The 19,670-nt window shown below is 38.3% G+C and overlaps 1 protein-coding gene across 1 annotated transcript in view; it reads right to left on the bottom strand.

Moving 5' to 3' along the window:
- IPO5 (importin 5) overlaps nucleotides 1-19,670 on the bottom strand; it is a 43,964-nt gene that overhangs the window by 9,837 nt on the left and 14,457 nt on the right. Inside the window, exons 7-21 of the mRNA XM_051618114.1 lie at nucleotides 17,915-18,037; nucleotides 17,710-17,830; nucleotides 14,198-14,285; nucleotides 8,316-8,422; nucleotides 6,309-6,433; nucleotides 6,130-6,219; nucleotides 5,864-6,037; nucleotides 5,440-5,658; nucleotides 4,161-4,244; nucleotides 3,215-3,347; nucleotides 3,001-3,122; nucleotides 2,398-2,494; nucleotides 1,710-1,882; nucleotides 1,161-1,272; nucleotides 524-579 (exon numbers count right to left, since the gene is read on the bottom strand). Of these exons, the coding sequence (XP_051474074.1) occupies nucleotides 524-579; nucleotides 1,161-1,272; nucleotides 1,710-1,882; nucleotides 2,398-2,494; nucleotides 3,001-3,122; nucleotides 3,215-3,347; nucleotides 4,161-4,244; nucleotides 5,440-5,658; nucleotides 5,864-6,037; nucleotides 6,130-6,219; nucleotides 6,309-6,433; nucleotides 8,316-8,422; nucleotides 14,198-14,285; nucleotides 17,710-17,830; nucleotides 17,915-18,037 (1,824 nt within the window). The remainder of the gene's footprint in view (nucleotides 1-523; nucleotides 580-1,160; nucleotides 1,273-1,709; nucleotides 1,883-2,397; nucleotides 2,495-3,000; nucleotides 3,123-3,214; nucleotides 3,348-4,160; nucleotides 4,245-5,439; nucleotides 5,659-5,863; nucleotides 6,038-6,129; nucleotides 6,220-6,308; nucleotides 6,434-8,315; nucleotides 8,423-14,197; nucleotides 14,286-17,709; nucleotides 17,831-17,914; nucleotides 18,038-19,670) is intronic.

Here is a 19,670-nt window from a genome sequence, read left to right as displayed (position 1 = left end):
TTGAAGGAAAATGGTAACTGAATGTTCATCCAGGAAGAAGTAATTCTGAGGATGCACTACTATGCTTAAACTGAGCAGCATAGCATATCAGCCTGGAGAAGAGAAGGCTCTGGGGGGACCTCACAGCAGCGTTCCAGTAACTGAAAGGGCCTACAGGAAAGCTGGAGAGGGACTTTCTTCAAGGCCTTGTAGTGAAAGGACATGGAGTAATGGACCAAAACTGGAAGAGGGGAGATTTAGGTTAGACATTAGGAGGAAAATCTTTAGTGTGAGGGTGGAAAAGGTTGCCCAGGCAAGTTGCAGAAGGTCCAATCCTGGAAGTGTTCAAGTCCAGGTTGGATGGGGCTCTGAGCAACCTGGTTTAGTGGGAGGTGTCCGTGCCCATGCAGGGGGGTTGAAACTAGATGATCTTTAAGGTCCCTTCCAGCCCAAACCATTCTATGATTCTAAGATATGATGATCTGTGTTATGTATTTCCACCCTGATGTTTTATCAATGGAAAAACCTCCCCAAACAAACTTACTTCATCTTGTAATGACTCTTCAACTTGTTCATCGTAGTCTTCATCCTGTCTTTTCACTAAATTAAAAAACAAATATTAAGTAACACATTTGCAAAAGTGCCTAAGAAGTCTGTGAAAGGGAAAAAAATTACACAAACTAATTCAGAAAATAGGAAAAATAGCTGAAGGTGAGTTTTCAGTCATTAAGAGGCTTCAAAGAGCTTCCACAGAAAAACAAGTAGTACAATGAGACTACTCAGTTTAAGAACATATAAAAGTGCATGAAATTAACACACCAGCTTGTCCACAAGGATAAGTGCATAGAAATAAGAACCTACCATTGCTCTAAGAAAACTGCAAAGACTTCAGATGAAAAAAACAACAACACAGAAATGACATCACCATAGACATGTGCACTATCTTCAAGTAAATCTGTCCATTGACTTTTGACTAAACTGCAGTATTTCTGCAAATTATGCCACCTCCATTCTCCCAAAGCTTAACAATATAACTCATGGACTCTGTTGTTTCAAAGCCCAATTGCCTTATCTAAATATGCAAATTAAAACAGAACTAAGCTTCTTCTTTTTACTTGTTCAGAAATTATTAGGAATTCTGTTTTGAAGAACAGCCGTAACAGGAATTTGTGCTAACTTACCTTGTCTTAATTCTTGATTTTTAAAGTGCTCTTCCAGTTTTCCTTTCAATATTCCTCCAAGTTCTTCAAAGTGTTCATTGTTAAGGCATCCATCTCCCATTACCTCAATGCACTAGTGAAATAAAATGATAGTTTTTCAGCTTTAAGTTACATGAGTAGTCTCAATGAAATCTAAGGACACAGTATTATTACATGCTTTACTTCAAGCGATGACGAGCAGAAATAACACTAACAGAATATTCATACTGTAATCTATGCTCATATTATACAAGTGAGGCATGGTACCACTGTACTTTTCATGCACATAACTTCAGTGGTTTGCAGTTAAAATGAATACAATTGGTACTTATTTTAGATTAATAGTTCAGTACTTTGGTTCTTGCAAAAAAAGTACAGCAAAGTTTTTCAACCACATATAACAATCTTTATAGTCAAACCAAAATTCATGAGAAGGAAGCCTTGCACTTCTTCCAGCCAACAAACATATCCTTTCTTACCACAAAAACCTATAAACAGTAATGCCACAACATTTGTAAGAAGGAAGGTTACCTTTGCAAAAGAATGCATTATTTCTGAGAGAACATCTGAATCTGGTTCTGTCCCGATGGCTTTGATGAGCGCATCGCACATGAAGTGCCACATCTGTGTCAGGTACTCCGGCCCACGAACTCTAGCACATTCAAGAAGCAGGGGCATTGACTCCGCTGCTGCCACTCGAACACGTTTCATTATTAAGGAAATAAAACAATAAAAGCCAACAATAAAGTGCTTAGAATTTAAGAACCTGCCACAATAATGCAGCTATTAGTTTTCTACCTGAAATGGTGGGTGTTTTTTCTTTTCATTCCAGTCCAGTGCATTTGATTTCTTAATTAGATACAGATTAAGATCACAGGAAAATTTAATTGCTTGCTATTTAAAAGTTGTTTCACGCCTGTTTCAGGCCATGACAGAAAAGCTATTCAAGTTCTCCACTCTTGGCACAATCATCACCTGCTCTACTCTTTGCTTTTAACATTATAGACATGAGTATTTAAAAACAAACTAAGTGGAAAAAGTAGGATACATTGGCTAAAATCTAGTGTGTACAACAGTGTTCTCAGAAATGATTTCTACTATAAAGCACCAGAATATTTTAAAACTAACACTTTCAATTCATTTAGGAAAACAGTAAACACGACTTTGATTCTTCCAAACTAAGTTTCTATTTTCACAGTAGGATTTGTTAATAGGATATCATCATGGAAATAGAACTTCAACAAGGGAACCATCAGCTTTACAACTTGCTCTGTATACTCCACAAATCCTTCTTTTAGCTCTTTTGCATAGCAAACCTGAAACACAAACATGAAAACACCACCTTTAAACTGTTACTAATATTATTCAAGTATGTAATGGTGAGAAAGATCTTTAGAAGTTTAAGTTTTTAAAATTTCTTTTACAAAACATGCAATAATCCATTTACCTACGCCCTCCACTGTGGTATTTTAAGAAACCATGATAGCAGCTTAAGTTCTTACTCTTACTTGTGTGTTCTTCAAACCAAATTCAGAAACATCAACATTTTTGCAAAAAGGAGCTACTTTTTAACATCTCCAATTCCTTAAAAGTTTTGCTAACAAAGGAAAACTATCTGTTCATCTTAAAAACTGAAGCTCCATTTTTTAACCAAATAAGCCACGTGCCACAAAGTGTTTGAAATGCAAACTTAACATGATCACCTGAAGAAAACCAGAACTATTTCATTTGATACCACAAAGAATATTTTTCATTACAGATTTTGGCTTCAGACTCTATTGTCCAGCAATACGTAAATCACCAAAACTGTCCTATTACCCACCAGCATCTGGCATGCAGTTGCTTTTTCTTCAAGGCCTGCAGTCTTAATTCCAAAACTTTGCTGATCTCCAAGGTTTACAAATTCCCAACCATCATCATCACTCATATTTTCCATATCTTGTGCTGTTACACAGAAGGGGAAATAATAAATCTAAAAGTGCTACAAAACAGTTTATTTCAGTATTTCTTCAAGGAAAACACTATCTTAAACCTACTGTCTAAAAGAGCTACTTCAGGTTTAATAGATGCAGTCTTCATTAAAGGTCCCATGACAACAGGAAGGTACTGCTGAAATTCCTTTCCAAGAATTTTACACATTCTGGCCCACGCTGAGATCATGTAAGAAATCTAGAAAAGAGAAGAGTCAAAATTTTCATGTTCCACATTTTACATTAATGCATACTTAAAAGGAATGCATAAAGGAAGAACATGATACAATAGGATTTTTTAAAAATAATTTGTCAGCAGTACGTAACATGTATTTCAAAGAGAACTCATCACATATGCAATCCATATAAAAATGTCTTCAAAAGACATGTCCCAAGTCTTTATTTGTAACAACACATTGACAGTACCTCTGATCAAAGTTGCTGTACATGTAAAAATGAGACAGTGCAAGATGTACTTTTAATACAATCATGACTGTCTTGAAAAGTAAAGTACTTTTTTTTTTCTGAAATGAGTAGTTTCCTGAATTAAAATGATATGACTGAGCCACATTCCTGAAAAAACGCAAATGGAGCAAAAAAGAGTGCAGTACTGTGTTTTCAGAGGAGTATTTGTTTTTAGATGCACAAGTCAAAATAGCTCTCCACTCATTAGAACAGCTGTCTAACAAGTCTTGTTGAACTATTTATAAGATGACAGCAAGGGAACAGGTCATACAATGCCAAACTAATAGTTAATAATAGACAAGGAATGATTACTCACATGCTGAAATTTCTTAATCAAATATACATTCTGGAAGTCTCATTTCCAAAACACATTTCTATGAAAGCTTCCAAGGCCATCTTAGGGCCTCAATTTTGTTAAGACATGCTGAACAATTAGTCTGAAGGTGTAATTACATCGGAGGAGGTGGGGGACAGAAATGTCACATGTACAAAGAACATTTTTAATACTCAATGAGCTAAGCAATATAAAGATACAATTTTAATGTACCTGTGGATCATCATCTTCTAGATCACTGAAGTCTGTTTGTGTCTTCAATAACAGCTGCATGACATCTGATGCATCCTGCATAAACTAGATATAGGAAACAACTATGTTTTCAAAAGCAAATTAAAACGGTACTCTCCAAAGACTTAAATTGTTTGGTGTTATGTTCAACACACTATCAAGACACAAACTAAAGCTGCAAATAGACTGAAATGCAAATAAAAATTAAAACACAAGTTCTTTTCTGGAAGCAGCACCAAGTCATTCTTGTCTCAAGCTTCACTGTACCTCTGTTCATATATTTGAAAGCAGATCGCTAAATAAATAAATACTAATACTCACTAAGAAAATCTGCCAATTCTAACTTCCCCAGATCTCCTCCTTACAATTTTGACTCTCACAGAACTGGGATAAAAGCTGACAGCATGAGCTACTCCTCCTCACAGGTGAGTAACATTTTAAGTCACATCAGATGCCCTATTGATGTTACATCTACCCTTTTTTCACTTCCCATGATCCCAGTAGTCATTATTGAGCAACAGTTGTGTTTAAAATAGGTTTAAAATTTAGTTCCATAAATGGTAAGTTTTCTGGTAGTGCTTCTAAGTCAAAGGAAAGGGGGGGAGGATTAGTAGTATTTTCATACTGCGTACATCACATTACTCTACTTTGAAGTGTGATTATCTGTTTTCTTCACTAGATAAAATGATAATCTGTAAACTGTAATGCAAACTTGCCATCAGAACATCACTTAAGACTCTTAAATAGTCCTTTCACAGTTGTTTCTTGATACAGAGACATGTTTTAACCAACTTATAAAAAAAAAAACAACCCAAAACCAAACCCTGCCAAATACATCAAGGCTCATGAAAAACAAGTACTTCAAGTTCTATTACAAGCACATTTCAACTTTTTCAGGCATCTGCATACAAAATCTGTGTAAGTTTACTTTGAACCACATACATTTTACCCACCATTCTGACACTGCCTAAATGAGATGCTCCTGTACTTCTCTTGAGGAAAAAAGAACAACACAAAAAAATGCTCCCTTTCAATATTCTTCACTGACAAGAATAACTTAACATACAGTATTTTCCTAAGATTATATTGTGAATTTGTGAATCTAAACAGCAAGACAGTCACCTCAGAAATTGAGAATGAGACACATAGAAACCAGCGATAACACAGCTATATGTTTAACAAGTTAATATGTTAATACAAAGTTAACACTGTAAAAAAACAAAGGCATTTTAAAATGTATTTAGACAAGATCTAAGCTTACCTTTTCTTTACCAACAGCAAGACCAATTAGGCTGATGCATTCAATAGTCTTTCCTCGTAAAAGTCTTAATTCCTTCTGAACAGCATTCTCAACAATGTGTTTTAAAGAAGGCATAAATAAGTCATAGTAGGGAACAAACTTCTCCTCTGCTGTATCTGCAACTGATGCAATTGAAGTCACAACTTGCTCCAAAACTAGCTTAGTGCCTTTCTGTATCAACTTGGAAAGAGGAAGAACACAGTGTTATACTTCAAAGCACATTTTTTACTCCAAAGCATGCCAAATGTATCCTAATTCTTATCAGTTTAGACCAACATCAACAGATACGTATAATGGCTTATTTCAGAGTTCTTAGTTCAGCTATACTTATTCTGTGTATGAGACAAGGTTACCCTCCACGAAACTCTTGTTCAGTGTATTATACCTCTTGTAATTTTATCACCATAGTGGAATGAAGATGTTTCACTAGATTATCCAAATACGGAATAAGCAGTGACTTGGGACAATCTTCAGTGAAGTTTATGAGTGCTGCAGCTGCATGGGCTTGAACACGCTGGTTGCCTTGATCCTCCATGGTTTGCAGGAGAGCTGCTATAACCTGAAAAATAAATGTTTGTTTTCAGAAGAACAAGTTTCTGAAAGGGACGGTTTTCTCACTACTCCCCCCATCCCTACTATCCTGTTACTTGCCTTCTCATGAAATTTCTTTTGAAAACCAGGTGCGAAGTCAGTTGCCATTTGTCCGATAGCATTACAAGCAGCGTATCTTACTCTTGGATGCTGAAAAAGTATTTACCTCAAATAGTTAACAAGTAGTCATGACAGTAGAAATGAAAACATTTTAAAATCAGTAATAGAATTATACTCACAGGATCCTGAAGGAATAACAAAACAAAATTAACTATCTCATTTAAAATTCCCTCCATCTGTTGGTGGCAACCTTCTCCGATGGCTGAGAGTGCCATCAAGCCAGCATGTCTGTACTTCCAGTCAGCTACAGAACAGTAAAAATTAATGTTATACACTTTGGAAACTAAAAAGCACCCCAACAAACAAACACACACCTTTTGAGGGGTGACAGGAGGAGAAAGGGCAGAGAATAGGAGAGGGAAGGGATTTAATGTGCTTGATTAAATGCTTTTCACTTTTCTGAATACATACTCCCAGAGATGCACAAAAATTTGACTATGTAATCCAGGCCAAATCCAGACCTACAAATAAGAATTCTTAACTGTGATACAAGTATGTGTATAGTACTAACATCTGGGAACTGCATTTTAATTTAATTAACTAACAATGAAACATAAAGACAAAATTTCTTTCTTCCTTTCTCCCATTTTTTTAATGGTATCAGAACAGCCTACACCTTCTTCAAGTCAGGAGGGGGGATAGGTCTAGTGAACCAAACAATATCTATATTTAAAACGAACAATCAGTACAAAACTTTACAGCAGTCTCCCCAAAACTGTTAAAGAAGAGAAACATCCCACTTAATAGATGTAAGGCTTTCACTGCCTCTAAGTCCTATTACCTATTTTCAGGCTAGCGGGTATTGTTGAAATTATTTTCCATGCCCCTCTCCTTGTTCTTCAGGAAAGTGAAACAAAAGAGAAAATCCAGCGTTTTGGGGTGGGGTTTTTTTTGGCGTTTTTGTTTGGTTGTGGTTTTTTTGTTTGATTTCTGAGAGTATTGATGATGTTTTAATCTAAATGTCATCTTTCTTTCCACCTCCCTACCAGTGAGAGCCTCTGAACCAAACATCTATTGCATTTTTCTCTTCCTGAAAGTATTAATCATTATGGAAAGCTCTGACTCAGCAGAAAGAAAGCATCACCCATCAACATGACTTCTTCCCTTCATAGGGGTCAGGTCTTCCAACTATTAGACTCCACTCCTTTCTGTGGGTACTACAATACTAGGCATTTGCTAGCCTTGAAGCTGTTAGCACTGGAAGAGCCAGGTTGATCTGTTTACTTAGTAAAATCATCTTTACAAAAAAATTTCATCCCAAACAGGCTTTTTAAGTGTTCGCATTCTGCAGGTGGTACCTTGAGTAGGCCTGTGTTTCCAATATGGCAACAGTCTTTTCTGGGCTTGGTTTTAAATCATGAAAGTAGGAGAAGTACTCAGAACTTCTGCATTATCTTCTACTCCAAATGCTCAAAGCACACGTCAAGTCAAAGTGCATACAACAAATGCACAACTTTTTTTTGAGTGACTGCCTGAGCAAGCATTACAGGTATTTTAAGAGGAAAAGCAACATACCAAGCAACTGATAAGAATATATGGAACCACCTCATGAAACAAATACTAAATTCAAATACCAAAAGACAAGACCACCTACCACAGAATTCTGTATTTTGGTCCATCAAATTCCAAGAGGAAAAAAAGGAACAAGTTTTCCCCTATGCACTATAATGTATTAAAATTTCACTTAAGTGCAGCACTTCTGAAGAAACAAAAAAAAATTACCTACAGAATAACAGGTGGCAGCTCAGGCACACTTAAGAGTGCTGTGGAACACTGCATACAGATTTAGAGAGAATATTCTAAAGTAAAAAAAGGTCTTCTCTTATTTCTATTTAATTCACAGACTGAGGTTTTTAAAAAATGGAAAAATGTACTGTTTTGTTTTTGAAATCTCTGTTCAGCTATCCATGTTACAGAAAAATGTTGTAATGCACTGCATATAAGCTTAATAATAAATCAGTCTAAGAAAAGGCATGAACTTCCAAGTTCATAGCATTTACAGATTTTGCTGCCAATATAAAAAGTGGGAGTGTATAAAGATGCATCAAGTAGCTAAACAGGAAGTTTTAAGAGATATTAAAGCTCCTGGAAAGGATAAATTGTAAAGAAAAAAAGTGGTTACTTACGATTCTGAAGCATTTGCATAATATGTTCTTTAATCATAGGTAAAACAAGTTTTCCTCCAAGACCACACGCCATCCTGTCCAGTGCACTCTCGCCAGCAACTGCATTGCTAAATATAAGTCGCAGAAATAAGGAGTCTGATATCTACAATAAAATAGTCCATCAAGGCACAGAAATGCCTCTCCCTGCAGTGCTAGCCTTCAGACTTTTGCCACCTGAACACACAAGTCTCCATAGGTAAATAAAGCATACTCAAGCATAAAAGCACACCCACCAGTCACAAAATTATTATTTACTCTCCACCTAAACATTTATTACTTGTAGCCCATTAAGTCTTGTAAAAAAGAAACTTGGGCCTTACCAGCACTGAAGATATCGTATCAATTACATATACCTAGAAAGCTTAAACTAACAATACAACAAACAATAATACTGGCCATCATCTTTCAGTCATGACAATGCCAACAAGTCCAGACTTGCTATGAATCAGTTGAACCAGCAGAATTCCAGCTTTGGCACATTAGAGACCTTCCTTGCATGGCAGCATCGTCAGGACTCTAGTAGCATGTTCTCTTCCCAATGACTCAGACAGAAAACATCCAGTCCAGGTAAGGATTTTGTGACTCTCAGCCAGTTCCAGAACTAAGAACAGCCAAATATTATCTGTGTAAAGTGACTTGTTCATCCATTAGAATTATTCCCTACAGAAAGTTTCCAGGATGCAGATAACTACTGTTACAGTCTGGGTACAGCTAGCACCACTATAATAACTCAAGGTTATTAGTCCATCCTAGACACCCATGCTGATGGAAAGGCTGAACATCCCTCTTCTTTCAAGTGTCCATCAGCTGGGTCTATTCCACTTCAAACTGTTATGCTCCAAAACTCATTACAAACCATAAACAGTCTAGAAATTCACATGCTGTGAACAGAGGTGTTTGTACAAAGATACTGACAATGTTGCATTTGTTCTTCAGATTAGTTATGTTCAAATATACAGACGCATCCCCAGCAAAGCAAAAAAGCATGGGCACACAGGTTTAGATTAAAGCAAACTCACTGAAGTTCATGGCAGCTTTCATCTTAAATTACATCCCTTGAGTTCTTTCTTCCCACCATTAACTCACACATTCAGCTTGAAGAAATAAAGATAGTCTATCTTAGAAAAATGACCACATACCTTCCTGCAATGTTTGCAAAGCTTTTGCCAGGAAAAGAGGAAGTTGGATTAACCTTTTCCTCCTTTAGAATTCCACTGCTCTATTAAGTCAGAGCAACAAAAAACTGGAAATGCTGAAATATTCCCTATTGCTTTTGTGTAGGCTGACTCACATCCCCCTTGGTCAGATTCAAACACACCCTAACAAGGCTGGAGCCTGTTTCTTGGACTGCTGGAGCCTGTTTCTTGGACTGCACAGAAATTCCAATCTTTTTATGAAGCTACAAAGACTCAAGTACCAGAAGTTAGAATACACATCAGCTAATAAACAACTCCCCAGAAAAGGTGAACTTCAGTAGTGGGAAACACGTAGTAACATGAGTGAACCTGAGAATGCAAAAACAGACACCACACACAATCACCAGAGACTAGCTGATGTCCAGTATTCTGTGTTTAAGCCTCAAGCTCTCTGTTACCTCAGAGGGGCAAAGGAGCTACATTTCTCCTTTAGGCTAAGGTTGCCAAGCATAACTTGTTTTCTGATCTTTGCTCACTCTACTTGCAACAAAAAAAGGGAAGAATTTTCATGCTAAAATCCATAGGCAACTAACTAGTATTGAGAAGAAGAAAGTTATTCTGCTGACAATAAAGAGAAACTGGAATGCTTTAAGTGGGTGATTGAGTACTTCCTAAGCTGTCTAAAGCAGGCCATCTGAATGAACTTCCAACACCCTGAAAGGCTTGATGAGGATTTCAACTTCAATATTCTATTTCCCCTTGAAATTTAGCTGGATGAAACAATGCAAATACTTGACAAACATGAATGCAGTGCAGTCTGACAGTTCTAACTGTATGGCAATATTTTAAAGTTGTAGAAATGAAAAAAAAGTCAAAAGGCTCTGGTCTACCACAGGAGACGGGAAAAAAAAGGACATGTTCAATTCCATAATCAAGGAGAACAAAACAAAGTATTCCAAGTCAAGCAGAGATTAAACAGGTTCTTCCATAAACTCCTGTGCATTGGCTTTGCAAGTGTCTTTACGTGTCTGATACCTAGTAGAAGTCGCTATACAGTTCAGTGGTAAATCAACATCTCTTCTATTACTATATGCCTATTAAGATCTCAAAGTGTTCTGAGACAAACTGTTTTGAAACATTAATTATATCTGAAGACTTGAAGGAGATGCCAGATGTGGCAAAAAAGTGTCTAGACTGGCAAATGAACATCCATGCCTTTACAGAAGTGTGGAGACAGTTACTGCCTGCACATGTTTCTGCTTCCTTCTACTTCAACTGTAATTAGACAGGAGCAGATGTAGCAGGTTGCAGTAGACCAACGCACTGTCATTCTAGTGAAAAGTTGGAGTCAACTACAAAGGATGCAGAAAAAAGCAAACCAGAAAGACTGGATATCTTTTGTAGATCTTTCTCACCTAAGACAAAACAAGATAAGCTGCTGCTAGCCATACCAAGGGATTTATCATTGTATTTTTGAGCTAGATTAAATCCAGGTCAGTATCCTTCATCTTTGGTTCCAGCTAACTCAGGATAGAATCATAATCATAGAATCATAGAATCATAGGGGTTGGAAGGGACCTTGAAAGATCATCTAGTCCAACCCCCATCCCAGAGCAGGGTCACCTAGAGTACATCACACAGGAAGGCGTCCAGGCGGGTTTTGAATGTCTCCAGCGAAGGAGACTCCACAACCTCCCTGGGCAGCCTGTTCCAGTGCTCTGTCACTCTTACAGTAAAAAAATTTTTTCTGATATTCACCTTAAACCTCCTATGCTCCAATTTGTATCCATTACTCCTTGTCCTATCACTGGTCATCACTGAAAAAAGCTTAACTCCATCTTCTTGACACTCACCCTTTACGTATTTGTAAACATTGATGAGGTCACCCCTCAGTCTCCTTTTCTCCAAACTAAAGAGACCCAGCTCCCTCAGCCTTTCCTCATAAGGGAGATGATCCACTCCCTTAATCATCTTTGTGGCTCTGCACTGGACTCTTTCAAGCATTCCCTGTCCTTCTTGAACTGAGGGGCCCAGAACTGGACACAATATTCCAGATGCGGCCTCACCGCAGAATAGAGGGGGAGGAGAACCTCTCTTGACCTACTAACCACACCCTTTCTAATGCACTCCAGGATGCCATTGGCCTTCTTGGCCACAAGGGCACATTGCTGGCTCATGGTCATCCTCCTGTCTACCAGGACCCCCAGATCCCTTTCACCCACACTGCTCTCCAGCAGGTCAGCCCCCAACCTGTACTGGTGCATGACATTTTTCTTCCCCAAATGCAAAACTCTACACTTGCCCTTATTAAACTTCATCAGGTTTTTCCCCGCCCAAGTCTCCAGCCTGTCTAAGTCTCTCTGAATGGCAGCACAGCCTTCTGGTGTGTCAGCCACTCCTCCCAGCTTGGTGTCATCAGCAAACTTGCTGAGGGTACATTCTATACCCTCATCCAGGTCGTTGATGAAGATGTTGAACAACACCGGTCCCAGTACCGACCCCTGAGGGACTCCACTAGTCACAGGCCTCCAACTAGATTCTGCCCCATTGACTATAACTCTCTGCCTCCTTCCTTTCAACCAGTTCTTGATCCATCTCACTGCCTGATCACCAAACCCATACTTGATCAACTTATCTACAAGGATGCTGTGGGAGACGGTGTCAAATGCTTTACTGAAATCAAGATAGACCACATCCACCGCTCTACCATCATCTATCCACCTAGTAATTTCCTCATAGAAGGCTATGAGGTTAGTCAAACATGACTTACCCTTGGTAAAACCATGTTGACTGCTCTTGATGACCCCCATCTCCTTGATATGTCTAGAGACAGTGCCAAGAACAAGTTGTTCCATCACCTTTCCAGGGATGGAGGTGAGGCTGATTGGTCTATAGTTACCCGGGTCCTCCTTCTTGCCCTTCTTGTAGACTGCAGTGACATTTGCTATCCTCCAGTCCTCAGGCACCTCTCCTGTTACCCATGACTTACCGAAGATGATGGAGAGTGGCCTAGCAATGACCTCCGCCAGCTCCCTCAGCACCCTTGGATGCATTCCATCTGGACCCATCGATTTATGGATGTCCAGATTACGCAACTGATCCCTAACCCAATCCTCATCTACCTGGGCAAACTCCTCCTTTATCTTGACTTCTACTGGGGCTATATGAAACTGGGGCTCATGGGGAAAGCCTACAGGAGTAAAGACAGAGGCAAAAAAGGCATTCAGCACCTCTGCCTTCTTTAAATCCTCTGTCACCAGGGCACCCACCTCATTCAGCAGTGGGCCTATATTGCCTCTGGTATTAGTTTTGTTGGCTATGTATTTGAAAAAGCCCTTTCTATTGTCCTTAACCCGACTTGCAAGGTTAAGTTCCAAGGAGGCCTTAGCTTTCCTAGTCGCCTCCCTACATTCTCTGACAACAGTCCTATATTCCTCCCAAGTAACCAGCCCCTCCTTCCATGATCTATAGATTTTCCTTTTCCATTTGAGTTTGCCCAGCATTTCCTTTTTTAACCACACTGGTCTCCTAGCTCCCTTACTAGATTTTCTACCCATTGGGACACACTGATCCTGTGCTTGCAAGAAGTGGTCCTTGAATGTTGACCAGCTATCTTGAGCCCCTTTACCTTCTAGCACTCTGTCCCATGGGACTTCCCTTAACAATTGATTGAGGAGGCCGAAGTTTGCTCTGTGGAAGTCCAGGGTTCTGGTCCTGCTGCGTATTCTGCTCCTCCCACACAGGATCCTGAACTCCACCATCTCGTGGTCACTGCAGCCAAGGCTGCCATTGACCACCACTGCTTCAACAAGGCCCTCCTTGTTGGTGAGCACAAGATCCAGCAGCGCTCCTCTTCTAGTCGGCTTATCCACCATTTGCATTAAGAAGTTGTCATCAATGCACTGGAGGAACCTCCTAGACTGTGAAAGGCTGGCTGTGTAAGTCTTCCAGCAGATATCGGGGTAATTAAAATCTCCCATGAGGACCAAGGACTGTAATTGTGAGGCTGCTTTCAGCTGACTGTAGAAAGCTTCATCAACTTCCTCATCTTGATCAGGAGGTCTGTAGTAGACCCCCACAACTGTATCACCCATACCACCCTGCCCTTTAATTCTTACCCACAGACTTTCAACTTGCCCCTCATCAGCCCCTGCACAGAACTCGATACATTCTAGCTGCTCCCTCACATAAAGAGCAACTCCACCACCTCGCTTCACCGACCGATCTTTCCTAAAAAGCACATAGCCATCCATGGCCACATTCCAGTCGTGTGAGCTGTCCCACCATGTCTCTGTTATTGCTACCAGATCATAACCCTTAGACCGCACACAGACCTCTAACTCTTCCTATTTATTGCCCTCAACGCAAAGGATTAGGAAGGTGACTTCTGAACTGAGTAACATAAACGACAAAAAAAAAAAAGAAACTTTGAGAAGTTAAAACAGTGCAAATGGCAGACAAGAGGACATGCAACTTGTAAATAACAGCAATACACGAACACTGACAGAATGTACTTACTTGCTGAATAGTACCTAAATAACCTATGTATAAAACTGTCTGAGAACGGTCATATATACTGCTCATGACTTAGTGAACAAAATTAGAAGTCACTTGAGTAAAGAAAAAGTAATGTATTGTAGTCATTTGCATGCTGCACCTAAAATATGCCTTCAGCCACAGAGTCCTGAAAATTAGTTTCATAGTTACCTGTCAAAATCATCATCTTCAAGCTCATCTGCATTTGCCCAGTCTTCATCTTCTTCCAAGTCAACCATCATTGTTAACATTTGAGGAACTGAAAAAAAAAAAAAAAGGTTTTAAACTCAGGTTGCTTTCTTAAAATAGATTCTTAAATAACAAGCATTAAATTTAAAGTTTTCTCCTTTCAAAAAACATTGAAGAAAAATAACTCTTCTTCCAGTAGCAGATAACCAATACTATCAAACTGTATAATGCAATAACCCAGAACAGATTTTAGGAAAAGTACTTCAGAACATTCAGGTAACGAGTGAAAAAAAGTTGAGTCTATTTCTTACCAAGACTCCTAGTGCAATGCAAGAGGTTTTTAAAATAATGAAGACTGTAAAAAGCAAATTTCTTAATAAAGCCTAAGTTCCCTAAGTTAAAAATATTATATGCTTCAAGAACTCACATATTCCTCATTATTTTGCTGAAACTCTGACATCATCATTTGAATGTATACTGATAAAAGACTACATTAATTATGGTAGAATAATACTCAACCCTTAGTTTTACTAATATGATAAATTGTTAGCTATATGTACAGGGGTCACTTAGCATAAACCTTTACATTTACAATAAGGCAATGATTTAGAACTCGGGAGTTTTTCCCCATTTAATTTCAATTTTTGTTTTGTACCACTAAAATATCTTGCACATAATAATCCACCAGTTTTCTACTTCTACCTCTGGAGATTGATTCTGTCTGTTCTTCTCAGTGTAAATCTTTATTTCATCATCTTTATGATAATGTTCAACTACTATGCAATAAGCAACACATTCTTCTGGGTTATTCCCACAGGAGGAAGGAATGCAGTGATTTATTTTAAGCCTGCTTGTTCCAGTGTACTTCAGAAGCCCAAGGGGTGAAAAGCATACCTTGCACAGAGCAAAGTGACGTGCTTTCAAGCATTCTTTACTTTCTATTACACTAACCACTCAGAGCAGTCATTTGAATTCAACATAATTTATGCAAAAAACGTTTCACTTTTCCCTGGAAACAATATTTTTTTTCATCAAATCCTCAACCTCTGAGCTTTAAAAATCTTTTTAGGACAGCTGTCCTTTACAGCAACCTAATTCAAGAACTAATAGGCAGACAGTAGTCTGTACAGTAGTGCTGCTGCTGAGATTTACTGCAACTGACCAGGTGTATGGCCACTGGTGAATTTCATAATATACTTACACACTACTGTAAACTACCACAAAGGCACAAACCTAAGCAAACTCACCTCATCATACATCTGGAAAGATGAGAAACCTTTGGTCAAATTATGCGAGAAGAAAATATTGCTCACTGACAGCATTGTGGGGCAAGTAAAGACCAAATTATGGATTGATTTGATAAAACTCTTCAGCATGATGCCCACATGTCAGAATTCTATAGTTACTGGTCACTGAAAATAATATTCTCAAAAAGAAATATTATAACCCATAAGCTTTTTAGACACAGACACTCATAAGCACACTTGAAAGTGATAATATCATAACACCTCTGAAATATGGAAGTCAACCACCATCTGCCACAAAAACTATGAGTTTCCAAAAACTTTGTCATACTGTTGATTACTAATAATAAGGCTGAGAACAAACTGTCATCCAAAGCTGTCTGGTCATCATTATATCCAGAACCTGTAAAAGTTTGTAAACACGTTGCTTCTTCTTGATGTTAATATGAACACAGTTGTCACTAAGTAGTTTTACAATTTTTTTTTTTAAATGTGGAATTGTGCAATAAAGTTTCAACATCGTCCTAACAAGCCTTCAGAATTTTAAGTACTGCCAATATTTGGACAGTTTACAAACAAGTTAAGGATGAGCCCACTAAGGCTGCTTCTTGTCAGAGCATGCCCTGCCTCCATTTTTCAGAGGCTGAGCAAAACTACAGCCAAAGACAGGCTGCAGCTCTAAACTGTAGGGAAAGAGGAATAGAACACTGCTATCTTGTATACTGAGCTCAAGGAGGGATGTCTGAACCCACATGGATTCCCGAGCAGAAGACAGGACACAGACTTACTCCTAAATTAGCATCATGTTTAGTAAAACCAGCATAAGATGACAGTTTTGCCTAAGATCCGGTTCTAGCTGTGAGGATCAACTGATCTAGCAACTTTTTAGTTGAATGAAGACAGAGAGCCTTTTAAACTAAGGCACAAAACCAAGAGAAAAGCAGCATTTTTAGATACCTTTTTCTCATCCTCTGAACATAACTTTTACTAGCTCTGCAAAATAGGTATCTTGAACCTTAGTGAATTAAGAGCAATTTTACAATGGGTTGCAAACCAAAGGCATTTCATTCCCACATCGTGCCTTAACTTAAAGCAATATCTTAATACAAAGACTTCATTCCCAAATTGTGACTAGCAATCCGATATAAAAGTTATATGTTCTAAAGAGATAGGAGTTAGTTCTCCACAATGCTGTCTGACCAGATAAGAAGCTTGTAATGAGTTGGGGGACTAGAATGTCAACTGTTAATATCCGCAACAAGCTACACAGCATTCTAAATATTTTCAAATTCCAAAATATATTCTGAAAGAATCTGTCCTTTCAAAGACTATTCTGCAAGTGAACAAAACTTCTAGTCAATAGTTTAAACACTTAAGCCAAGCTGATCCAGCTCACAATATTTTCCAGAAGTTTTATTATTATTTTAATTACATGTACACATTCAACTTACCCCAGTCTGAGCACACAAGTGAAAAAAGCTGCCTTTTAACAGACTGTCTTTATGCGAGTTTTAGAAAACAAGCAAGAATCTAGTCAGATACAAGTATGATGGGGAGGGAAAAGAGTCATGCCAAAAAGCAGGCTAAACTGCTGTGTCAGTGCCCTGCTCTACTCACAAAAAAGGGTTTAAACGGCAGAGAAATACCAGTGTGTTCAGCACTGCTACTGGGGCTGTCCAGAAGACAGTTATTTTTAGTATCTCAAATAATAACACGATTTTAAAAGTGTCTCTCCAAGGAATTTACAAACCACATGTTAAATGCACTAATTACATTATATCTAAGTATTTATATGAGCATCTGATACTTAATTCACAGCTGCAACTCAACATTGAAGCTCTATGTGCATGAATTCTTTCAGTCTTCATTTGCCAGCACCATGGAGTATGTGGCCTACATACCAAGCTTCAAACGTAGAACTTCAGAACTAAATGCATCAATTTTTTTTTTTTTAAAGTACAAATTTCCAAAGTCAATAGAAAAGCATGAAAGTAGTATTTCCCTTGGAAAACAACTAATGAAGAAGCTACTGTATTTTTATTCAAGTTCTTGGTGGCTGCATTAACACAGATTTTTTTATGGAGGGCCATAATAAGAAGGGGGTGTTTCAATAAGAAAACTCAGTGGCACCTACAGTTGCCAGCACCAGCAAACTGACTGAGATGTGGTTTTGCAACTACCTGCAAAGTCAGTTTAAGGCTGTAAAAGAAGACAAATTGTTTCAACAAGGAAAACTAGTAAAATACTTACTGGCTTGTGCAACAATGTTTGTATGCCTTCTTAGCATAGCGGCAGCAGTTTCCGACAAGGTCACAATTACTTCAAGCGCCAACTGACGCTGCATGTTACTGAGACTGGTATCTGCACATAACTACAATCCAGAAGATGAAATAGTTAGAACAGAAGTTTTGGGGTGGAAAGAGCCTTTTTTTTTTTTTTTTATTCCTATGTTTACCTTCAGACTTAGTTGCAATGTAGGTTCTAAATGTGGTCGTAAATACTTGGGAACAGAATCTGCGATTTCTACAAGGGATTTCAGGACAGAGTCATCGTTTTGGTAGCAGGAATCATTTACAGCCTACAAAGAGATAAGAGGAAGATAAGATTAAATAAAAACAAATAATAGTATTAATAGGACCACTGTTGTAGAAGATATTTTGTTAACTGTATTCTCACCTCCCTGAATAATCTTGTTTAGTATTAGTGGCTTAGCATTAGCAGCTAAAGAAGTTGAAGACTTAGGCTGCAAGAACTGACCGAGAGTAAACTTTTTGATAAAACTAATGCTGCTAACAGAGAACCAGCTGGATTTGGCAGATACCAGCAGAATGAAGGTAAGGACCATGGCAACAATTCCAAGAGAATTAAGTGACTTCAGGAGGTCAGTTTAGCAAAAACCAGTAAAAACGAGACCAAAGACCATAATAAAGTGATTAGACTTGGGGAGCGTGTGATGGGTGGTAGAGGTATAACTGAGGCATGAACTGGGGTAGAGGTCCTTCTTTGGATGCACCCAGCTCAAGCTGCAACCTGAGAATTAAAACAAGCCTAACTGGAAGTCTTCACTCAAGACTTTGCCTTTTCAGTGGCATCTTAGGGTTGGACCCTGCTACAGTGGCTGGCATGCATAAATCCATAACAACTACAAAGAGATAATATGCAGGGTCACAGACTACAAGTTTTCTTAAGCTATGGCTCGCAATATGTGGCATGTGTTACATGACATCAGTTTTGGCCATTATTAGTTAACTCTGACACAGTGGACAGAAAAAAATTGAGGTCACACATCAGAGGTGCCAACATGCAAAAGCATATGTGTTTTGACGAGCACAACTTCAAAACGTGTTTTAAATGAGGAAAAACTCCTCAAAGTAACTCTCCCCAAAAGAAGAAAAATGAGCCTAACTCCTTTTTCCCCTATTATGCAACAACAGCATTGAATAGCTTATGTGGACAAACACCAGGAAACTCAAGATAAACTAACTTTCTTTTTTTTTCCAGACAACTCTGGAGAGACACTGAATTAAGCAGACCTTTCTGCCTTCAGTCACAGGACACAGGAAAGAGAAAAAGAACAAGCTTTTTGCAAGTATCTTTGCTAACCCATGGCTCCATTTGGAAAAGCAATTTGAAACTTACTTTTAACTGATCAGGTTGACACTCCAGTACCAAACCAGCAAACAATAGTATTAAAACTCTTGCTACAAACTCCCAAACAACGGTCTTTAAACACACTTCTGCTGTTTTGAAAGGAACTTTCATTAGCAAAATATTTGATGTCTTCCTAACAAAGAAGTATTTTTAAGTGAATAGCTTGGTGGTTTCTCGTACTTAAATCTAGAATGCAACACTTCTAATAATGCCGCATCAAATATCCCACACCCCACATAAAAGCAGCGTATCTTCTAATATCAGAAATGTTCTGGGGGAAAAAAAAAATCTATCTTGGTTAAGGCCTTTAGACTAATAGTTACCACTTGTCTTTCAATTCTGGCAAAGGAAATGCAATATTTACTGGAAGTTTCTGTAAAACTATTTTCTACACATTGCAAGTTTGTCAGTTTTTTAAAGCAGGACCCGGTTTCTGAAGAAAAAAGTTCAAAATGCACAGTGAGCTGTAAAATGCAGAGGCACTTTTCTGTAGCGTAAAAACACCCAACAATCACAGAAGTCAGTTGAAGTTCCAGCTGTTTTTACCTTCACCGCAAAAT

Source organism: Apus apus, chromosome 1, assembly GCF_020740795.1.
Source record: "Apus apus isolate bApuApu2 chromosome 1, bApuApu2.pri.cur, whole genome shotgun sequence".
NCBI classification, from domain to species: Eukaryota; Metazoa; Chordata; class Aves; order Apodiformes; family Apodidae; genus Apus; species Apus apus.
The sequence above is the reverse complement of the archived record's forward strand: the minus strand, read 5'-3'. Positions and strand labels throughout refer to the sequence as shown.